Genomic DNA, 23129 nt, shown 5'->3' with positions numbered 1-23129 from the left:
TGACACGGACTAGTTTATAGTCAGACAAATCGTTGGGCTCATATGATTGAGGACAACGCAGTGAGAAAAGCTCCCAAGCCCGAATGAGGCCCATTGGGCCGCTTTTTTGGAATTTCCATTGAATTTGGAAAGAAGGTTCAATATTTGCAAAGAAAATGCATTCTGATTTAGGAGTTGGGGTGTACAAAGCAAACCGACAAATCACACCAAACCGATAAATCGAGTTAAACCGAGAAAAAAATCTGATTAATGGTTTGGTTTGACATGATTTGGTGTTGAAAAAAAAATGATCATAATTGGTTTGATTTGGTTTTAACTAAAAAAAAGTCAAACCGAACCAAACCGAACCAACATTACGTGTATTCAATAAAAATAATAATTTATGCATAAAAATATTTATTTGTAATGTAATTTGTAAATATTTCTGAAATTTTTTCATAGTTTTTTGTCTTTTATCATATTATTTTAAGCTGAAACTTTGAATTTTGAATGTCAATAAGTTTTATATCTCATGGATGTTAGTAACTCAAATAAAATCCAAATCAAAACCAACTCAACACTAATGCTAACAAAAGAAATTCAATTCTAACACTAGGAATGACAATAATATTGAATATTTATTCTTTAGTTTTGCATAATTGGTTTAGAGCGTAAAAATACATAGTTTAATTTTTTTCTTTGTCATGTAATTAATACTTATTAGCCATACTTATTTTAGCATAACTTAGTAGTTAGATTAAAGTCATTTTCTTTATGGCTTATTAATTAGCAATACTTATTTTAACCGATTTTTTTTTTTTTTGTTGAATATTTTAATACGATGTCATCCCCCATCTCACATTTTGTGTTATTTTCTTAAGAAACCTTAGTTATATAGTTGTATCTTACTAGGACTAAAGAAATATTTGAAGAAAAAGTCATATGTTTTGTATGAAGACCCGAATAACCCGAGAAAATCTGAAGTTGAAAAACCCGAATTTTATTGGTTTGGTTTGGTTTATAAATTAAAAAACCTGATGCAATTGGTTTGGATTGGTATTTGAAAAATCTAAACCAATCTGGTCCATGTACACCCCTAGCTGGGGCCTTTTTATTATATTGAGCTTCATATTAAACTTCAGGGAATTAGCGGTTGTATAGGGATATATAGCTTCAAGGTGTAAAATTCACAAATAATCACTTTTTAGTCCATGTAATTAAAAAATCGCTATTATTGTAGAATTTCAATTCCATAGGTGAAACTTCATAATATTGTTAATGAATTTCACATGTGAAATTTGAAACTTCATGACAATGATTATTTATCACATGATTGAAAAGTGGCTAACTCGCTCTATTAATACAACTTCAAGCCTATCAAAAGTTGTTCTCCCTTATGGCTTTTCGTTTTAAATATCTACAGTCTCGCCCAACCCGAAAAATCTATAAGATTTAATAGTAGTATAACGAAGTGATCGCGGTATATATAGTAATAGTTAGGTTGCTACAACAGCAATAAGACTATGCATTTCAGCCTTAAATGTGTTGCGGTCGGCTAATGAATCGTCTTGGTGCATATGCTACTGTTAAACTTGTCCCAACCCAACAGCATACTACCTCATATACATGCAGCAATGTGATGGAATACCTTGCACTGTTGCACATTCTTTATGACATATAGTTAGGTGCCGATATAACACGTGCCTCGGTGAACACATCGCAACATATTATGCATTGTGAAAATTCATCATAGGTTAATTCGTTTTACGCTGGTTCTAAATCTATCGCAATTCTCTGAGATGTGAGCAAGTGGATATGTAATTAGTAGAATAGTTGTTGGAGACTCAAATTGTGTTATTAGCTCATCCTAAAACATAAACATGTACTTATAATCAAGGTGATTTTGTTTTTGCAAAATATGGTCTGTAATTGTGGCATCAAGACTTGAATTAGACATGCAATTGTAATTACAAAAAGAAAGACAAAAAAATGATGTGCGTGGAATCGGGTTGGGGTTTGCCTTGACAGTTGAGATGAGGAAATTGGTTAAGGAAATATCATTTTCCTCCTAGCGAATTATTCAAGGGAATTTTCCTCAAAGATCTGAAAACTATTCTCCTCATATACACACAATAAAGCCGGGGCCGAATAATAATCGTAAGTCCGAAGACGACTTCACTTGTCGTCACACAATAATGACGAGACATAATGTGCGGCTTAAAGGAATATACCACTGCAAAAGCATTTATCCTTTCTCTTGCAAGCTATAGCGGAACTAGAATTTTTATTAAGAGGTGTCAAAATATGAAAAAATAAACATACAAAAAATATTGAGGGAATTCAATAAATATTATATATACATAAAAAATTAAAATTTTATTTAAATTAATAGATAATGGTTAAAAACACATATGAACTATCACTTTTTTGTGAATTTCAATCCCCAACTATCAGCTATTTCCTTTTCCTAAATGAACTATCACAATTTATGTATTAAAACACACCTAGTTGATCTGATGGCGATAGTTCAGATAGGAAAAGGAAATGATAGTTGGCCTAGTCAGCTTCGAGGTGTGTTTTAATACATAAATACTGATAGTTCAAGTCAGAAAAGAAACATTTGATAGTTAGGGTGCGAAGCTAAAAAAAGTGGTAGTTCAGGTGTTTGTTTGATCATTATCTCTTTAGCCAAAATTATCAATTTATATAATGTAATTTTTCAATGAAAGAGTGTCAACTGAAACCTGTTGAATACAAGCAGGCAAAGGATTTTATAGTATTACTACTCATTAACGTGATGTGCTCGTGGAGCTGCATCAAATTAGTATCATTGCAATGCAACTACTAAACTATTTGCCATGAATTCTCAAGGGTCCAAAGCATATTAGAAATTGTTATCCAAACTGTGCTCAAAGCAACAAACGATGTTAGCAAAAGAAGGTTCAAACAACGAAACAATATCTCAATAAAATGAGAAAAGAAAATGACGAAAACAGAAAATCAGAAATGATAAAACTATTTAGAAACTAAATATCCGAGTCCACAGAATTTACTGTGTGTCCTTAAGGAATTTAATCCCGCCTTTGCATTGCCTCTGTATTTATAGCATGTGAAATACTATATTTTTTTAGCAGAAATGGAAAATGAATAAAATAAATTTGATTTAAAAAGATTATCAATCAATCATTTAACCAAATTCAAATCCGAAGTCGAGCCGAGCAATGACGACGCAAGGGGAATCCTCTTCTCAACTCTTTAAGAGCTAGAAGAAGTGCTTCTATATATAAGCACACATATGTTACTTTCTACCACCAATGTGGGAGAAAGAACACTTAGAAAAGTTACTTCTCCAAATTTCAATTTTTCCTTCCATTTCTCATTCACACCCACTTAGCCAGCTTAATCATTAGCTAACTTCAACAGAAATGTGAGTGTTTGTCGCTGTGGGATCTGCGGCTTAAGCATTAACCATTCATTCTTCTTTGGTTTTTCTAGGACGGTAAAGTGGGGCGAGACTAGTACTAGTGATTAGTGAAGCTTGCCTTTTCGATACGTACGTTTTAATCGTTTAGTTAAATTCATATTTTCGGTTAAAGAAAAGATGGCACAAGTCTTAAGCATTCACTCTTACTCCTTCCGTTCACTTTTACTTGTTGAGTTTCGCTTTTTGAGAGTCAAATTATATGGACTTTAATCAATATTTTAGATGTAATTTCATATTAATATGAAAGGAATTGCAATAGTATATTTTTCATATAGTTTTCAAACATCTAAATTTTAATCTTTAAATATTGAACTAATTTAATTCAAATTAGCTTCGAAGATTAACCAAATTGACTCCCGAGAAGCGAAACGTGACAAGTAAAAATGAACAAAAGGAGGAGTTCTTTTCAGAATATATAATAACATTGCACTCTTGTCATTTCATTTTATATGTTAATGTTTGAATGGACATGAAACTTATGAAAAAAAAAAAGATTTTTGGCTATACTAAATATAATAAATAACACCTTAGGGGTCTGTTTGGTTACCGAGATGAGATAGATAAGAATATCTAAGGGATTAGCTTATTCTGCCTTCTATATGGGATAGATGCATTTTGCAATTACCTTCCTATAAAATTGGAATGGAAGAAGAATATTTTATTCACTTAGAGTGAAACCCGAAATTCAAGTTCCTTTTTTTTGTTGGATATATACAAGATGATTATATTTATTTATTTATTTGTTTGTTTTAAATAGGTTGCAGATCTGGCTCAAGCCCATAAAGGATGGCAGCTCCAAGTCGACATAGCAGAGTAATATCTTGGGATTTGGCTTACTTAAGCATTAAGTCAGTATTAAAGTCGCACGTAATTATAAACGAGCCTATTTTTGTTCACTTCCTTGGTACGGTGAAGTTGACTGTTTGAAATACACTAGTAGGAATCCTAAATAAACGGCCCTTATAGCACTTTCATGGGACCTTCTCTATAATAGAAGACTCGTGATTTCTCTCCAAAACAAATATCTGATCCAAGATTTTCAGTTTTACTCCTTTTTTAAACCACCAATAATCACCTTCAAAATTCACTTCATTCCAAAGATTTTCGATTTTCTTGATAACATATGTCCAGTTTATGATCGAAATTCACATATAGGTCAGTGTTTTTATGCTCTAAATTTGACTATTTCAAGAAATGATGGTTTCTTGTGTGGCCTCTCCACTGTGTACATGGCTAGTAGCAGCTTGCATGTCTGTATCAAGCGACAAAGACCAATTTTTGAAAACTTTTCAGTCTTCAAAGTTGCTTGGTAGGTCTGCTAGGAGAAGAAAATCAATTAGCAAGGCTATAAATGATTCTGGAATGCACAATTTCATGACTTGTTACTTTGGTTTTGAGCCGTGTGAGGAGTATTATAATTCCAAGGGATTATCTTCTTTCTTTGCCGAAAATGCTTTTTCTGTTTTTGGGTTAAAGGAGGTGCCATTGAATCGAAGGCAAAGGAGGATGCGTACTGCTGCCAATTCTGGTAATTTCACTTTATTTTCTTGATATAATACTTAATTACTGTATTTGTAGATTGACTTAATCTACCCATTGTATTTTGGGGATATTCTATGTTATTACCATGTTAGGCTAAATTTTGGTGGGTCAAAATGGTTATTTGGGTCAATTTGGACTAAATAATGGATCATAAACACAACTCGTCCAACTCAAAGTTTTTTTTTTTTTTTTTTTAATAATTTATTAATGAATTGTTTGATCACCACACCAAAAAGTTTTTCTTTTTTCATACAAAGTGTGTGTGGAAATGTAGAGAGATTAATGTACTAGCAAATCAAACCAAGTTTCTTTTTTTTTTTTTTTGGCTGAATACATAAGTAGCCCTTCAAACTTGCCCCTTTTTTTTCATTTTGGTACCTCAACTCAACATGTGACCTATTGAACACCTCATGTATATGCAAAATGTATCTATTAAACCCTTCTTTGGTGAAGTTTTGTTATGGATGATTTAAGAGGATAGCCAGCAATTTGGCCCCAATTCTTTATTGTTGTTATCTTGTACTCCCACTTGTTCCAATTTCTGTGACAAACTTTCCTTTTTAGTGCTTTACAAAAAGAATGACACATTTCTTCTTTTTGGAAACTATTTACTTTTGGAATTCGTATTTTATGATTTGAATGAAAAGACACTCACCACCATTCATTTGAATGAAAAGACATGTGAAACTCTCACCACCAATCATTTAAAATGATGATTTTGGTACTTTGCATATATTTGGCTTACATGCCAAACGTCTTCTTTAATTTCTTAAACTCTATGCTAAGTCAAACAACGCCACCTAAAATGAGACCGAGGAGTAAAATATAAACTATATTTCTTCGTTTTGAATATCTAAACATCTGAAACTGGTGCGTTAAATAGCAATATCTATAAATATATGAGCTTTTGCTAATTATTTTGTAATGGTGTTTGTGTTGTGTGATGAAAATGTGAATGAGATTCGCACACACTGAGAGAACTACCTACTGGAACTTGTAGACATGAAGGCATGTTGTCTTTGTTTATACATATCATTCAATGTATGTTTCACTTGCCTATCAAACTTGTCTAGTATATGTCTCCGCAAAATGCTTAAATTGCATGACTCCAACAATGTGATGAACTGCTATTTTTGATTTGATGTATTTATAGACAAAACCATGGCTGTGGCTGTGCAACCTGCAAAGGAAGCCACGTCAAAGAAGAAACCCCTGAAGAACAGGAGAGTTGTTGTGACTGGGGTCGGTGTAGTATCACCAATTGGTCATGATCCAGACATGTTTTACAGTAATCTTCTTGAAGGCAAAAGTGGCATAAGTCAGATTGAGGCATTCGACTGTTCTGAATTTCCCAGTGTAATTTGCCTTGATTGCTTTAGCACGTCCAACTGTTTCTCTATCTTCTGTTTTGCTTAATGTTCTTCACTACCCCAAATATCTTTCTAGATGTTTGACAGCAGTCTTCTTTGCGACAGAGAATTGCTGGGGAAATCAAGGAATTTTCGACTGATGGGTGGGTTGCACCCAAACTTTCGAAAAGAGCAGATAAGTTCATGCTGTATATGCTTACTGCTGGAAAGAAAGCTTTGGCAGATGCTGGGGTCACAGAAGATATATTGCAGGACTTGGATAAGGCTAGATGTGGAGTCCTAATTGGCTCTGCCCTTGGGGGAATGAAGGTAACAAATTACAAATTAACTTGCTTAAGATATATGGCCTGTTACAATCAAATAATCATTCCGAGAACCATAAAAGAGAAGCTCTTGTTATTCATTGTTTCAAAGAATGTCCTGTAGCAGAGATGAAATTGTTCTGAGGAGAGTCTTAAAACTCGTAATCTGTAAAAATCAAGTAATCACTAATGAGGTCCAGTTCAGATTGTATTTCATGGTACTACAGTTGCCATTTACCATTCTACAGCATATTAGGAGTCCTCTTTATTCATCTCCCAATAATAGATTATTTGCAATTTGATCAGGTCTTCCATGATGGCATTGAGGCTTTACAGGTTTCGTACAGAAAGATGAATCCTTTCTGTGTACCTTTTGCAACAACCAATATGGGAGCCGCTATGCTTGCAATAGATTTGGTAAGTTACTTATTATTGGATGAGATCAAAATATGATTGAAAGAACTGTTTCTCCTTATTTAAAAAAAATGATTGAAAGAGCTGTTTATCCAAAGTTGATTGTACCAACTGCAGGGTTGGATGGGTCCAAGCTACTCAATCTCCACTGCATGTGCAACAAGCAACTTCTGTATATTAAGTGCTGCAAATCATATAATTAGAGGTGAAGCAGTAAGTGGGTGAATACTCTTACTCCACGTCTTCAGTGTGTATTTTCCAGACCATGTGAAGTATAATAACATTTCCTATATCATAACATGGATATTTGCAGGATATGATGCTTTGTGGGGGCTCAGACTCGGCAATTATTCCTATAGGTTGGTTAAATATGGTAAAACAATGTGGGGAATGATGTAGTTTATCTGTTATTCTCAAAGTTGCCATCCTTAAACCGTGATTGGTGGCAGGTTTGGGAGGTTTCACTGCTTGTGGAGCCCTGTCGCAGAGGAATAGTGATCCAACAAGGGCTTCACGACCTTGGGATGTGGTATTGCATCAAATTTCTCTATTTCTTAGCCCTTTCAATCAACTGTTGACAAAAGTTCTTGATGGATAAATTAAATTAGGCTACTTGATGTATTTTTCACTGGGTTTGTTGTTGTTGTTGTACTTGATGTATTCTGAAATCAGCAGCATTAGTGTCAGTATGTGAAGAATTAAGCATGGACTATGCCTTTTTTCTTCTAAAGATAAGCTTCTTGAGCATGAAAATGTACTGATCATTGCAACTTTCGACAAATGTATATTTTTTACTTTAATTAGGAAAGAAAAGGGAGTATCTTCCAATTGTGAGTCATGTTTCCTAGTACTTTGTTATTTCCCTTCTGAAATTTCTTACCGCTTAGTAGCTTGGTAACCATTCTCCTAGTTTTTGCTCTTAAAGATCCTTCTGATATTGTGCTGCTGTCTATTGAAGCTGCATTTATTTTCTTGATGGAGCAGGACAGTGATGGATTTGTGATTGGGGAAGGATCGGGTGTCCTACTCTTAGAAGAACTAGAACATGCAAAGGTATGCCTCTACTTAACCAATACACAGAAGTATGCATCTCATAACATGGTGTTACTTTGATCCATTCAGTTGATTGCAGCTGTATTGTGTTTTTATTCTGATTAATTAACAGAAGAGAAAGGCTAAAATATATGCCGAGCTTTTGGGTGGAAGCTTCACTAGTGATGCTTATCACATGATAGAGCCACATCCAGAAGGTAATTTTTTATACTTATCTAAGCTCTTCAATAAAATTGAGTTTAACAATGCCTCATATTTCTCGAAAGATTGTATATGAAATCACTAAATTGGATTCCGAGTTTTACTTCCTCCTCTGTCCCAAAAGTCATGACCTGGTTTTACTAGCCTAAAGATTAGAAGTTATTCGTCTTAAAAAGATTTTGTTTAGTGATATGGATAGGTAAGTGTTTAAAATAGTGTTATTTTGGAATGTGAAATTGTCGTAGGTAGTTGAATAAAAAATGTCAACAGCAGATTTGAAAGATTAGTTTGTATTGGCTTGAAATGTTAGAAGGAATTTTATTTTTTATTTTTTTAATGGTAAGAGGTCAAATTTTGTGGGGGATTAAACGAAACTAGGTCAAGTTTTTTGAGATGGGAAAGTAATAATTTTTAACCTATAAGTTCAGTATAGGCATGATCAATAATCAAATACTTCTAAAGTTTCACTTCCTGTATACACGTACCCTACACATAATGCTATTATGACACATAACATCTAATATCCTGAAATTAGCGATGGGGTTTTCCTTGATCCTTATTCTGCTGGTAGTGATGCATATTGCTGGTATTCCAGCTCGAATTTGATGGTGAAATTTTCGTTTGTTGTCCCTTTCGGGGACAGTTATTTATTAAATGACCATCTTTTTATTTCTTTTGCAATTTATGGACCTTTTAGAGCATGGTCTAATGATCCCTTTTGAGCCAACTAAAAATCTTATGAGAAAACATTAGACCACGATCTAAAATTCAGTAAGTTATGGCAAACATTAAATGACAGTATGTTTGTCTGCAAGGTTGAGCAATATGTAAGAAAACATTATATCTGAGTCTAACATTGTCCGGAAGGGTAATTTTTCATGGGCTATATTTGCACAACTTTTAAAAATAGGGGAAAATCTAAATGGTGGCCTAAAAAAGGGACATTTGTGTAAATCAGCCGATTTGATGCCATGTATGTAGCGATTCTAAAGCATGGAAGTCTTATATTTTTACTGATTTCTTATATATGCCTTACAAAATAGGAAGTGGAGTTGTTCTCTGCATAGAAAAAGCCTTGGCTCAATCTGGGGTGAAGCGTGAAGATGTCAACTATATAAATGCTCATGCTGCATCAACCCCAGCTGCTGACCTGAAAGAATACCAGGCCATTCTTCATTGTTTTGGAAAGAACGCTGAAGTAATGCTCGTATACGCCTTTTTTTTTTTTTTTTTTTGTGTGTGTGAGAGAGAGGGGGGGGGGGGGGGGGGGGAGGTGTACACTTATACACCTTGTTCTCAGCAACTTCTTTCTAATGCTCTCAAAATGATTTCCTTCCCTGTCAGCTTAAAATAAATTCAACGAAGTCCATGATTGGTCATCTCCTTGGGGCTGCTGGTGCAGTGGAAGCCATTGCTACAGTTAAGGTAATAAAGTTTAAGATTGTTGCATACAAATTGCTCATACAAGCTTAGTTGGACTTTCAAACTCAATAGGGGTAGGTTTTTTTATTAGTAAAAGTACCTTGTGTGTTATTTCCCAAAACACTTAATGTCAGAAAATAGTTATGAATTAGTGAATTACCCCCACTAGTTTTGAACCGAGGTATAGTTGTTATATATTTATTAAGTTGTCAATTTATTGCAAAATGACGGCTGTCTGATGTAATGTGACTTCTTCGAATGATGCCTTGCTGCTGCTTTGCTTCATAACATATTCGTAGTGCCTTAATATGCAACTTTTAGCTATTGAAGTGGGCATTTAGTCATTAATAGAGTTAAATCCATGTGTTTATGAATGGTTCAGCTATACAGTGAATAAATGAAAAAAAGATAGATACAGGTGAATCAAACTATAGTACAGTAACTCTTAAACCCATCTCTTAAAACTTGCTGAAGGTCAACCAGATCTATAAGATGGGCGGAGACAGCACAAGCTAAGCATACATGATCTTTTGTGCTTTTCCCATCAGAATCAGGACTTTCTAAGTTAAAATAGATTGGTACTGGATGCCAGTAGGGGAAAAAAGGTTCTTAGATTGGCATGCCAAGTGTTGAAGCAATCTGCAAGTTCGTTTTACCACGTGGAAGTATGAAGAAGTTTCTAACTGATAAAGTAATTATAACTGTCTCTGCACTCTGGCCGAGCCTTCAACTTTTAGATGGAAGTTTGCTAATATTTGGTTTTTGGAATTTAACAATAGGCCATACAGACAGGATGGATCCATCCAAACATCAATCTTGAGAACCCTGACAAAGGCTTGGTATGTATCTGGTTAATATTGTTGCTATTAAGAAAGCCATTAACACTTGCAGGTCTAATATTGCATTGTAATTGACTTTAATTAGTTGACTATGCTCTAATGTTGCAAAACATGATATCAGGATATGGATGTGCTGGTGGGCTCTAAGAAGGAGCGCTTGGATATCAAAGTTGCGCTCTCTAACTCATTTGGTTTTGGAGGACACAACTCGTCTATTCTATTTGCGCCTTATAAGAATGTCTAGTGCTTGCAAATATTATGCTTAAAGCATGTAACGTTGTGTTGATTTTCATCAAGTAGCCCCTGAAAGATTTCTGCATGTCAACGAAAGCCAGAAAACTAACTTTTCATCTTCACAAGTCATCAGAAAGAAAAGCAGGCACTGGATGTTCTGTGATAAATTTCAGAAGTTTAAGCAGTCTGGTAAATGTTCAAGTAATTTTGACGATTGGTCCTAACTCCTAAGCTAATAAGACTGTTAAATAAATTCATTGCAATAAGTTTTACGACATTTTGAACTGTCACACAGTTAATTATCACACACAAGCAAAATGTACTATTTTGAAGGTTCAGGATGAGGTTTAAACTACTGATATAAGAACGGAGATTAAAGACCTTTTTCAAAACAGAATGGTAAAAGAGGAAGAAACGGAGATCATGAGTGTGTTCAGCTGTCTGATTGAAGTCATTTTCCTTATTACCCCATGGAAAATATTTTGTCAAAAACTGACCTTTTTTTCGTACCATATACACCCCTAAGGCTTCATTTGGAGGATTTGTTTTACGATTGGTTAAGATGTGGAAATATAATAAGATGGTGCTTGCTATTTAACGTTGTCAAGGAGTATCTTACCATAACAAGCTGTACGTAAACTAAACTTCTAGAATTGACGAACGAGGAAACTGTACACCCATCCTTTTGCCATGCTGTGCTAAATTGGATTATTGTTTTTAGTAGATTTACAGCCCCAGATAGAATATACATCTAGCTAGTAATAGAGATGAAGCTTCAAAATATTCAATTATCGGAAGCGTGCAACAAAGACGTGAAGTAGTACAGTGAGGTATTATTTCTTTTTGCTGTATTTGGCTACATCTCGTCTGGTATTTTTATTATTATTTCATAACAGTATTACCTTTTTTCTTAATAGGTATTTCGATATTCAGTTCATCTTTATAGCTGTTCTTACGTATGAACTTCAGCAGCCAAAACACAAAGGCTGCCCATAACTCATCTCATCTGCTTGGACTTTAAGAAAACATAAAGTATAAAGAAGGAAGCTATTTGCTCACTTTTTTTTTTATTTCTCCAAATGAAATTGTAATATCTAGGAATGGAAACTACTTATATACGCTTGTAAAGAAGGACCCACCGAGCCCGGATTACTCTAAAAGTAACAATTACTGAATGGTCGAGATACTCCAAAAAGTCGAGATATGTACTGGAAGAAAAAAAAATTGTTCAAGCAGTGGCGGAGCCACATGCGTTCAAATGTTGACACCTTACACTATGTAAATACGTAAAAAGAACTTTTTTATGTATATATACTATATATTGAACTCCCTTAGTTTCGTCATATATTTACTTTTTTATATTTTGGACACTCTTTAGTAAAAATTTCTAGTTCCTCCACTGTGCTCCAACTACCCAAAGTAGAGCTTTTTTTGTCCGACCTTTCCTTACCGACTTTCCTAGTTTAGATAGCGTATTGAGAATCATGTCAAAATACACCAAGACCTGCGCCTAGGTTCTCTTTCTTCAAGAAAGGGTAGCTTTAAACAATCCGATTCCAAACACACCAAACAAGCAAGCGACTCCCCTTCCTTAGCATACCCGTCCACAGAGGCGTATGTAGCCTATAAGGTTGGGGGTTCAACTGAACCCCAAACTTTGGACGCGGAGCCTAAATTTATGTGTAAAAAATTATTAAAATTGCAATAAATAGTAGATATGAACCCCTAATTTTAAAAATATAATGGGTTCAATGCTAAAATTCTATAGATTGAACCCATAAAATTTAAATCCTGGATCCGCCTCTGCCCGTCCATTAAGGCATTCTTCCTTCTTGCGTATGTGTTATAGCTCATAGCTCTAAGCCCCAATTCCTTAGTGAAAAGAGCTGTCGCCTTTAAATCATCGAAAAAAGAAAGGAAGGAACCGCTCGAAAGAGACCACACAACAATGGCTCTGGAAATATAACAAAGTGAAAGAAAAATAGATAAGGGAATGATACGTCATTTGGAAAAGAAAAATAGACAAGGGAAAGATACGTCATTTGGATTTTATTTATGAGTATAGCTAATCGTGTAAAGAATCTTTTCACCGTTAATATATTTCAGTAAGTTGTTTTCTTTATTGTCTAAATTGCCAATTACTACATATTATTGTATGTCACTATTAACATAATCAGCTGATTGTATTGAAAACTTAATCAGTTAACAATTACGTTGTTGTTGACATAGCATGTTCTAGTAATATCCTATAATGCAAAACTTTTCCCGAAGCAACCAATGTAGAACAGTCTTGATGCATCAAATACCAACTTGCTAGAGACTTGATCAGTTATTGAATATTGATAAGAGAATTTAAATTTCTTTTACTCTCTTGTACATAGAAGGAAAAAAAAAAACACGTTTAAACAATCATTAGAGATTTTTTCGAAGAAAAAGAACTTCACTATTGTTTTTGGCTTAATTATTTTTCAAATGAGATTACTAAAATAGTATATTAAAGTACTCATTAAAAAACACCTTTAATGTTTTTTTAGTTAAATCTATTAATTTAAAGTCATGATTCAGTTATTTAAGACCTTTATTTCTTGCGTTTTGATTATTTTGATAAAGAAGGCAAAAATATATAATAGACGAGACAAACGTGCATTTCTTATCAAACAAATATAAAAAATGAAGTAGATTAAAATAATCCTTATCTAACATTCTTTATGTTCATTAATTGGCGTTGTAAAAAAAGATAATGAATTTTCATTAAAAAAAATTATGAGGACTTCCAATGGACTTTATTGATTGCTTATGCTCCCATGATTTCAGATTTGATCTTCAAAATCAAATGTGAAGTTATTTCGTAATTATATAGAGTCAATTGCAGTTTTCTTACCACTACATAACATTATAAACTTGGTATAAATGCTACTACATGTTTAAGGAAAAAATCGGTAGATAAAGTAAGGCGCAAATGAAAGTGCAGTTAAGCATAGTTAAAGGAGAAAATAAGATAAAGTAAGGCGCAAATGAAGTACATATGTAGTTCAAAATAAAGTCAAAACAACAGCTGAATAGGCAAAGAAAAAAAAATTACGTAGGATATTTATTGTCCAGGTGTGAGTACATGGGGCCTCCTAGGAGAAATTCCTAGTATATCTCAAAGCTTAGGTGTGATATTATCTTAAAAAGACAACTTAGGCTGTGAAGATTTGTACAATGAGCTACGTAAATGGTACCTTGTACTTGGTCTTATCTCATACCATCACCGTTAGCTTCTAAATAAACACATGTATTTTTTGTCGTCCTCACAAACCTTTGGAGGGGCCTCCTAGGAGAAATTCCTAATATATCCCAAAGCTTAGGCTGTGATGTTATCTAAAAAAAACAACTTAGGCAGTGAAGATTTGTACAATAAGCTATGTAAATGGTACCTTGTACTTGGTCTCATCTCATACCATCACCATTAGCTTCTAAGTAAACACGTATATTTTGTCGTTCTCACAAACCTTTGGTGGGACCTCTTAGGAGAAATTCCTAATATATCCCAAAGCTTAGGCTGTGATGTTATCTTAAAAAGACAACTTAGGCTGTGAAGATTTGTACAATGAGCTATGTAAATGGTACCTTGTACTTGGTTTTATCTCATACCATCACCATTAGCTTCTAAATAAACACATGTATTTTTTTGTCGTCCTCACAAACTTTTGGTGGGGCCTTGTAGGAGAAATTTCTAATATATCCCAAAGCTTAGCCTGTGATGTTATCTTAAAAAAACAACTTAGGTTGTGAAGATTTGTACAATGAGCTATGTAAATAGTACCTTGTACTTGGTCTTATCTCATACCATCACCATTAGCTTCTAAATAAACACGTGTATTTTTTTGTCGTCCTCACAAACCTTTAGTGGGGGCCTTCTAGGAGAAATTCCTAATATATCCCAAAGGTTAGGCTGTGATGTTATCTTAAAAAGACAACTTAGGTTGTGAAGATTTGTACAATAAGCTATGTAAATGGTACCTTGTACTTGGTCTTATCTCATACCATCACCGTTGGCTTCTAAATAAACACGTGTATTTACTAAGGAAATCACTATTATGTATTTCTTCCTCTGTCCTTTTCATAAAAAACAACAGTTGTCCCCTTATCTATTTTTTTTTTTTGGTTTTCCACTTGGTGTTCGGTATCCGTATTGAAGCCCTACTAAATTCAGATTCGTACCGCATAAGGCCCATTCAGGGGAAGCGCTCTCTAACAAGAATTTTTTCATATCCAAGACTTGAACCCGAAACCTCTGATTAAGAGAGAAGTAGCCCCTTCCGCTGCACCAAATCTTTTGGTGGTTCTCCGTTTCATTTCACTACAAATTTGTCCAATCATTTTAAAGCTAGTCAGTCCAATAAGTACAACACCTAGCCAACACATGTCCAATAGGTAAAAAGTTTTAACTGCAACATTGAATATTCAAATGAAGATATGAGGGGTTGCTCAAATGGTATGCACCCCCCACCTCCAACTCGAAGGTTGTGGGTTCGAGTCATCAACGGAGCAAAAAAGGAAAGCTCCTGGCCTTGGGGGGGGGGGGGGGGGGGGGGGGATGGGGTAAAAGAAAAAGAATATCCAATTGAAGACCTAATTTAATCTCTATCTCTTTATTCCTGATTTTTGTCCTTCTAAACGGAAACAATATTGCTATCATGGGGTTTTAAACCTGTTGATGCTAGCTTGCCAATTTTTCTACTATCACTAGTAAAGTTATTATTCTCATTTTTAAGGAACTTATTTTTCTACAAAACCAAACATGAAAAAAATTGAAAAAATATTTTTTGAAATGCTTTCCTCCATACTGAACGCACTAGGAGTGTGAAAAATCCGGTTTAACTGATGAACCGAACCAAGAAAAATGTTATTGATTTATCCGTATCGAATTATTGGGTTAACAATTTTTAAATGGTTTTGTAAATATTTTTATTGGACTACCGGGCTAGTTTTCGATTTTGAGGTTTTAGTGAAAGGTTAAACTGATAACCCAATAAGATTATTTTAAAACTACCTTTTTATCTCTAATTATATTAGTGACTTTAGCTTTTAAATACAAAACTCCAGTTCCTAAATTTTCGTTCGAGAACCTTATTTCTGCAAGCGACACTTTAGTTCTCTCAAACTCGACCAGAAAGAAAACATGTTTGTTTTAGCAATAATGTCTTTGAATTTGCTTCTGCTTGTAATTTGTGTAGACTTTCATGCATGAACGCAATGTATATGAACAAAAGAGAAAGAAAAAAAATTATTTTCTTATCGGTTAAACCGAAAACTGAACCGTTAAGGACCTAAACTGATTAAAATCGATAACAAATATCTTATTGGTTTGGTTATCGGTTAAGCGAGTCTATGGTTAAGCGTGTCTATAATCCGTAAACCGATAAACTGACCGATAAGCACCCCTAGAACATACCCTTTATTTGTTTTAAGCCTCCAAAGTTTTGCTTTTTTAGTGAATATCAAATCTTGTATTTCTTTGTATTTGCTAATTCATTCCAAACTCTTCCTCATAAATAACTTGCTTTTTATAAATTATTTAATTATGTGACTGAAAAACTCTAATAATTATAAAAGACTTACCATTAAGATAATGATGCGCGTGCCAATAGATTAAATTAATTATGCAATTGAAAATATGTAACATAAGTGATATTTTTAAAAAATTAAATTTAATACTTCTGTAGCATGCCGGGCCTCATGCAACAAGTTTGTTATTATACTCGTTTTGTTTCATTTTCTATGTCAATATTTAATTAGATACATAACTTATAAAAGAAAAAAAGTTATTGGCTATGCTAAATACTCCAGTGTTCTTAATATATGTGATTTTAAAGATGACATAATATTTGTATGACTATATAAAAATATATCTCAAATCAAACATATTCTCATAAAATTATAAGGAAGGTGTTAGCGCGGAAACGATAAAAACACAGTAATTAACGTGATTCGGATCGATGTGATCCTAGTCCACGGAGAACGGCCGGCACTTTTATTAATATCAAGGGAGAAAGTAAGTTACAAGGTTGGATACCCTTAAGTTCTATGCTCTGTCCTTAATAAATCTTAGCTAGCATGTATTTATACTATTAGGTCTAATCCTCTCCTAGAAAGGATCTAAATCCCAATAACACTTGAAAACCAACAAAGAAAAAAGTTTCCTTTTATTTCTTTCCGCTTTTGAGTAGGAATTAGCTTGAATATCTTCTCAACTTCACAATCTCCACCTTAAGATGAATTTCAAGCTTTCATATGAACGTCATTTAGTCCAATGTCTCTAAGCCTGCTTGAGCTAACTCCATGTAGGAAACAAGAAACACTAACCGAAACCTTGTACATACTAGTAGCTCTACCTTGCCCTGCTGTTCTCCATCCTGACGCATCAGTTGATGCGAAATCCTGTCAAATTCATACAATGACTGAACTTGACAAGAGGAACCACCTCCTTCAACATATCTGCTGTGTTGTCCTTTGTGCCAACGGTCAAGACCTTAACTGTGCCTTTTTCAACAACATCACGAATAAAATAGAATCTGATATCAATGTGTTTGGTGCGATCATGAAATCTCTGATTTTTTTTCAAGTGAATAGAACTCTGGCTATTACATTTTAGAGTTGGTTTATGTTGAACCCTACTCAATTCTGACATCAAACCTTTCAACCATATATCCTCCTTTACTGCTTCTGCTGTTACCATATATTCAGCTTCTGTTGTGGACAAAGCAGCTATAGACTGGAGAGTTTCCTTCTAACTTATGGCACTACTTGCAAGGGTAAAGATATAGCTCGTTGTTGATCTCCTTCTATCAAGATCACCTGCAAAATCAGAATCCACATAACCAAGCACCGAGAAACCTTCATTTCTCATCCTACAAAAAGTTAGACCAACATTCGAAGAACCTTTAAGATATCTCAATATCCACTTAATTGCTTCCCAATGTGTCTTACCCGGATTAGACATGAATCGACTTACCACACTCACTGCTTGAGCAATATCAGGTCGAGTGCAAACCATAGCATACATAATGCTACCAACTGTACTAGAATAAGGAACTTTTGACATGTACTCTACCTCTTCCTTTGATTGTGTTGCCATCAAAGAAGAAAGTCTGAAATGTTGTGCTAACGTTAAAGTAACGGGTTTACATTTATTCATGCCAAACCTCTGAACTACTTTCTCAATATACTTTTTCTGTGAGAGATGTACCTTACCATTTTTCCTGTGAATCTCCATTCCAAGGATTTTCTCAGCTTCACCTAAATCTTTCATGTCAAACTCCTTACTTAGCAGTTTCTTCAAATCATTTATCCCTATCATGCTATTAGCAGCAATAAGCATATCATCAACATATAACAGTAAATAAATATTTGAATTACCAGATAACGTCATGTGATACACGCAGCTATCAAATGCACTTCTCGAGAAACCTTTAGTAATCATGAACGCATCAAATCTCTTGTACCACTGTCGTGGTGACTGTTTCAAACCATACAAAGATTTCTTCAATTGACAAACCTGGTCTTCTTTTCCTTCAATAAGGAAACCCTCGGGCTGATTCATGAGGATCACCTCTTCAAGTTCACTATGTAAGAATGCAGTCTTGACATCAAGCTGATTAAGCTTCAAGTCATAATGGGCAACCAAAGCTAGTAACAAACGAATTGAGCTATGCTTTACGACTGGTGAAAAAATCTCATTGCAGTCGATTCCCTTCTTCTGACAAAAGCCCTTAGCAACTAATCTCGCTTTGTATCTAGCATCTTCTACACCCGGAATGCCATCCCTTTTTCTAAAGACCCATTTGCAACCAACAGTTCTTTTCCCCTTTGGTAGACTCACCAAATCCCATGTCTGGTTTTTGTGCAGAGACTCCATCTCTTCGGTCATGGCTAAACGCCATTGATTAGCTTCACCACACATAGTAGCTTCTGTATAGCTTGGGGGTTCCAGATCCTTTATTTCCTTCTCGAGAACAGCTAATGCATAGGCCACAAGATTAGCTTGCGAAGGTCGAGGATAATATTTTGGATTAGGCTTCGGAGTTCATTTGTCCCTTCCAGTAGCTATACCGTATGGTTCACCTTCAGGTACTACTATGTGAGCTTTTTCATTATCGGACTCCACCTGAGTCACTTGATCCTCCTGCTCGGTGAGTTTTACATTTTCTGTTGTAAGAACTTTTTGTCCTGCAAACTCAATAAAAGTCTTTCCAGGATCAAGCATAGAGGCCTCATCAAAAGTAACATTTCTACTTATTACAAACTTAAGAGGATCTAAACTCCATATTCTATATATCCCTTTACCCCTTCAGCATATCCCATAAATAAACCTTTTTGAGCTCTAGGTTCTAGTTTTCCATCACTTACATGATAATATGCGGGATATCCAAAGATTTTTAAGTACGAGTAATCAAACGGTTTACCTAACTATACCTCATTTGGAGTTTTGAAGTCCATCGCTGACGCCGGAGAACAATTAACAACATAACAAGCAGTATTTACTGCTTCCGCCCAGAACTGCTTAGGCACCTTGGCATTAGAGAGCATACATCGTGCTTTCTCAAGAAGAGTGTGGTTCATCTTTTCGGCTACTCCATTCTGTTGTGGTATATACCTAACAGTTCTATGTCTCAATACACCATGAATCTTGCAGAAATTGTCAAACTCTTCATTGCAAAACTCCAAGCCATTATCTGTTCGAAGACACTTAATCTTTCTGTTACACTGATTTTCAATTAATGCCTTCTAGTTTTTGAAATTCTCAAAGACATCACGTTTAGCCTTTAAGAAGTATACCCAAACCTTGCGTGAAAAATCATCAATGAAAGTAAAAAGATACCTCTTTCCACCCTTAGATGGAACCTGAGATGGACCCCATAAATCTGAATGAATGTAGTCAAGTACCCTTTCGGTTTTGTGATTGCCCGTGCTAAAGCTGGCCCGTTTCTGCTTTCCAAGGACACAATTCTCACAAAAATAAAGTGTACTAATCTTCTCACATTACAAAAGGTTTCAGTTGCTCAAAATTGCCAACCCCCTCTCGCTCATGTGACCTAATCTCATATGCCACATCTTAGCCTTGTCATCATCTGATAACTGTGAGGGTTGCAGCATTCGCAGTACCTAGAATGGTGCTGCCCATAAGTACATAAAGACCACCCTCCAGTTTGGCCTTCAACATGACCAGAGAACCTTTAGTCACCTTGCAGATTCCACCTTCACTGCATGCTTATATCCGAGCTTATCCAGAGGACCAAAAGATATCAGATTCTTTTTCATATCAGGAACATGTCGAACATTAGACAATGTTCTTATGATTCCGTCATGACACCGTATACGGGCTGAACCAATGCTTGCTATTTCACATACTGCATCGTTACCCATAAGTGCAGTCCCATTCTTCTGCTCGTAGATAGTAAACTAATCTTTTCTGAAGCATATGTGAAAGGTACAAGCTGAATCTAAAATCCACTTGTGTGTCTGAATGTCATCTGTTGAAGCAGTTAGCACATAATCTTCTCCAGATGTCTGAGCCACCTGAACTGTAGATGCACTGTTTGTTGTTTTATCAATCTTATTATTCGGGTAATCCCTCTCAAAGTGACCCTTTTGATGACAACCCTAATATTCAACATCCTTCCTACTCACCATTTTCCTAGACTTTGACCTAGCTACTGATTTGCCTCTCCCTCTTTGGCTCGAGTGACCTCTAACCTTCAAACTCTCACCATGGTCCTCTTTCTATCTATAACGTGACCACCTCTTTATTGTACATCATTGAATTAACTACGTCTTTGTACACTGGTGATAATGAAAACAGTAGAGTGCACGCTAGTTCTTCATCTCCCACTTTAATATCAACATGAGTAAGATCCATAGCCAATTTATTAAAAGCATCGAGATGATCCTATAAAGTTGTACCTGTCTTCATCTTGAACGTATGTAAACGCTGCCTTAACAACATTCTAGTTGTTACTAATTTCTTCTAGTAGAGATTTTCAAGTTTCTTCCACAAACTCGCAGCTGTTTTCTCGGTACTGACTTCACATAACACGCTGTCTGATAAGGATAATTGAATTTCACTAAACGCATCCATCTCAATATTTTACTTCTCGGCCTCTTTTGTATTTTCGGGATACGAGTCGTCCAAAGCATAGACTGATCCTTCTCTCCGGAACAATGATATGATCTTGATCTTTCAGAAGTTGAAGTTATTACTTCGCCCGTCAAAATTCGTTACCTCAAACTTCATAGATGCCATAGTCTCCTCGTCTCCTAGATGTCACAACATGTAGGCTCTGATACTAATTGTTAGCACAGAAACTATAAAAACACAATAATTAACGTGGTTCGAATCGATGTGATCCTAGTCCACGGAGAACGGTCGATACTTTTATTAATATCAAGGGAGAAAGCAAGTTACAAGATTGAATACTTTTAAGTTCTATGTTTTGTCCTGAATAAATCCTAGTTAGCATGTATTTATACTACTAGGTCTAATCCTTTCCTAGAAAGGATCTAAATCCCAGTAACACTTGAAAACCAACAAAGCAAAAAGTTTCCTTTTATTTCTTTCCGCTTTTGGATAGGAATTGACTTGAATATCTTCTCAACTTCACAGAAGCAGTATATTTTATGAACTTGAATGAAACCACATAAAGACAAATTATTCCTTTTAAAAAAAGAATATATTGGATGTTCTCGAATGAACAAACACAAGTTGCTTTTTTACATAGTAATATCACGTATTACTTTTCAATCACGTAATTAAGAAATTATTATTATTAAGTTTTCAATTTTACAGGAGAATATCATTGAGTTCACGTTTCAAAACTTCATGATAGTGATTCTTTTTAATTAAGGAATTGAAAATGACAAATCTGGTTAAGGCTGAGCACTAGAGACCAGCAGGATCCTTAAAGCCAGTTCAACTACCACAGTGAAAGTGGAACGCAACAAGAATTAAAATCAACCTAGATAACATTTGTTTCCATGCAATTGACATTCCGGATTGCTTTCCGTATTCCTTAAGGTTACATGTGAAGCTTACTTCCTGTGGTAGCCCCTTGGACCTTAGCCGCTTAAAAGTTGGGTTCTAGTGACGGGGTCTTACGTCGTTCCGACCTATATCTGGTAAAAGTGGTGGCCTGTGCTCAGGTACAACAGGGCCAGTCTTATGACCTACGTCCCTTCACCAGTGATGGAAAATCGACAGGTGCTAAGAAGATTCTTCTCAGTGTGCCAAGCTCCCTCCCAACGGTCTAATGCCATGATCTGGGTCAATAAACTAGTGTCGTCTCCCTAACCTCGTCTCTCTAACCTACGAGTTCTAGTTATGACTAGCTGAATATAGATTCTCTAGATGCTTTATAACCGTCCTTTTTGCCCATTCCTAAACGTCTTACTCCCTCTGTCCCAAAAAGATTGACACTTTTCGCGTTTCGAGAGTCAAACTTTTTAATTTTGACCGTATGTTTGAATATAGAATTTTTAATTTTTTTGAAATAAAATTTACATATTTGGAAATTACATAAAAGGTACTATAAGCCACCATAATTAATAATTTAAAATATTTAAAAGACATATAAAAGTGAAAAGTGCTAATTTTTTTGGGACGGAGAGAGTATAATTAAGAGAGCCCCTAAGGTCAAGTGAGCTAGAGCGCCTCTGGCCTAACCTAAGAATTTCACCTGCTAATTGTTGGTACTAGATGTCACACCCCATTTTAACCCGGAGGTTAAAGTAAAGAAGTATGACGTATTGGAGATTCCTGTTTATTGTTTTTTTAAGGAGTCGCCACCTAATTATTTATGGTGAATTAGGACACCTAAAGTTTATTAAAGCTATGTTTAAAGCTAACTCTGTTTAAGGTCTGCGAAACTTAAGATTCTAGGTAAGGGTTCAATTAGTCTAAAGGGAAGGTATTAGGCACCTTTTAAGACCCATTAACAATGGTTAACCGACCGGACTAAAATTTAATTAGGCTAAGTATAAATATAGTATTATAGAAAAAAAAGAAAAGTAATTTTATAAGTATGGCTAAAGTTATAGATAAATATGTAAGAATGCTATTTGAAATAGAATTTATAAAAAATAATAATAACTCGTATGAAAGAGTACCTTTAATGCTATTTTGAAATACGACTTATAAACGTTGTTAAAATTTTAAACGAGAGTAGAAATGTATAATACTTGTGGAAAAGTAATAATTTGTGTAAAAGAAGATTCTAAATGTTAAATGAGACTCAAAAATATTGCTAAG

General features: G+C 34.9%; 1 protein-coding gene across 1 annotated transcript; it reads left to right on the top strand.

Annotated features, from left to right (window-relative positions):
* The first annotated feature begins 4221 nt into the window (after positions 1 to 4221).
* On the top strand, positions 4222 to 12183 carry LOC132633511 (3-oxoacyl-[acyl-carrier-protein] synthase II, chloroplastic-like). Its single transcript, XM_060349983.1, has 14 exons — positions 4222 to 4991; positions 6159 to 6361; positions 6481 to 6684; positions 6984 to 7094; positions 7209 to 7304; positions 7405 to 7450; positions 7541 to 7620; positions 8076 to 8144; positions 8257 to 8341; positions 9389 to 9543; positions 9690 to 9770; positions 10547 to 10606; positions 10728 to 11670; positions 11758 to 12183. Exons 1-13 carry the CDS (start codon positions 4658 to 4660, stop codon positions 10848 to 10850), a joined length of 1647 nt encoding a protein of 548 aa, XP_060205966.1. The 5' UTR covers positions 4222 to 4657; the 3' UTR covers positions 10851 to 11670; positions 11758 to 12183.
* The last annotated feature ends 10946 nt before the right edge of the window (positions 12184 to 23129 follow it).

This window comes from Lycium barbarum, chromosome 3, assembly GCF_019175385.1.
Source record: "Lycium barbarum isolate Lr01 chromosome 3, ASM1917538v2, whole genome shotgun sequence".
NCBI classification, from domain to species: Eukaryota; Viridiplantae; Streptophyta; class Magnoliopsida; order Solanales; family Solanaceae; genus Lycium; species Lycium barbarum.
This window is presented reverse-complemented; position numbering and strand designations above follow the sequence as displayed.

What these genes read in the sequence shown, in the direction of transcription:
- LOC132633511 (XM_060349983.1), top strand. Translation starts at nt 4,658, where the DNA reads ATGATGGTTTCTTGTGTGGCCTCTCCACTGTGTACATGGCTAGTAGCA. An exon ending in GATAGAGCCACATCCAGAAG is followed by an intron (nt 8,342 to 9,388) that starts GTAATTTTTTAT and finishes CTTACAAAATAG; the next exon opens with GAAGTGGAGTTGTTCTCTGC. An exon ending in AAGCCATTGCTACAGTTAAG is followed by an intron (nt 9,771 to 10,546) that starts GTAATAAAGTTT and finishes ATTTAACAATAG; the next exon opens with GCCATACAGACAGGATGGAT.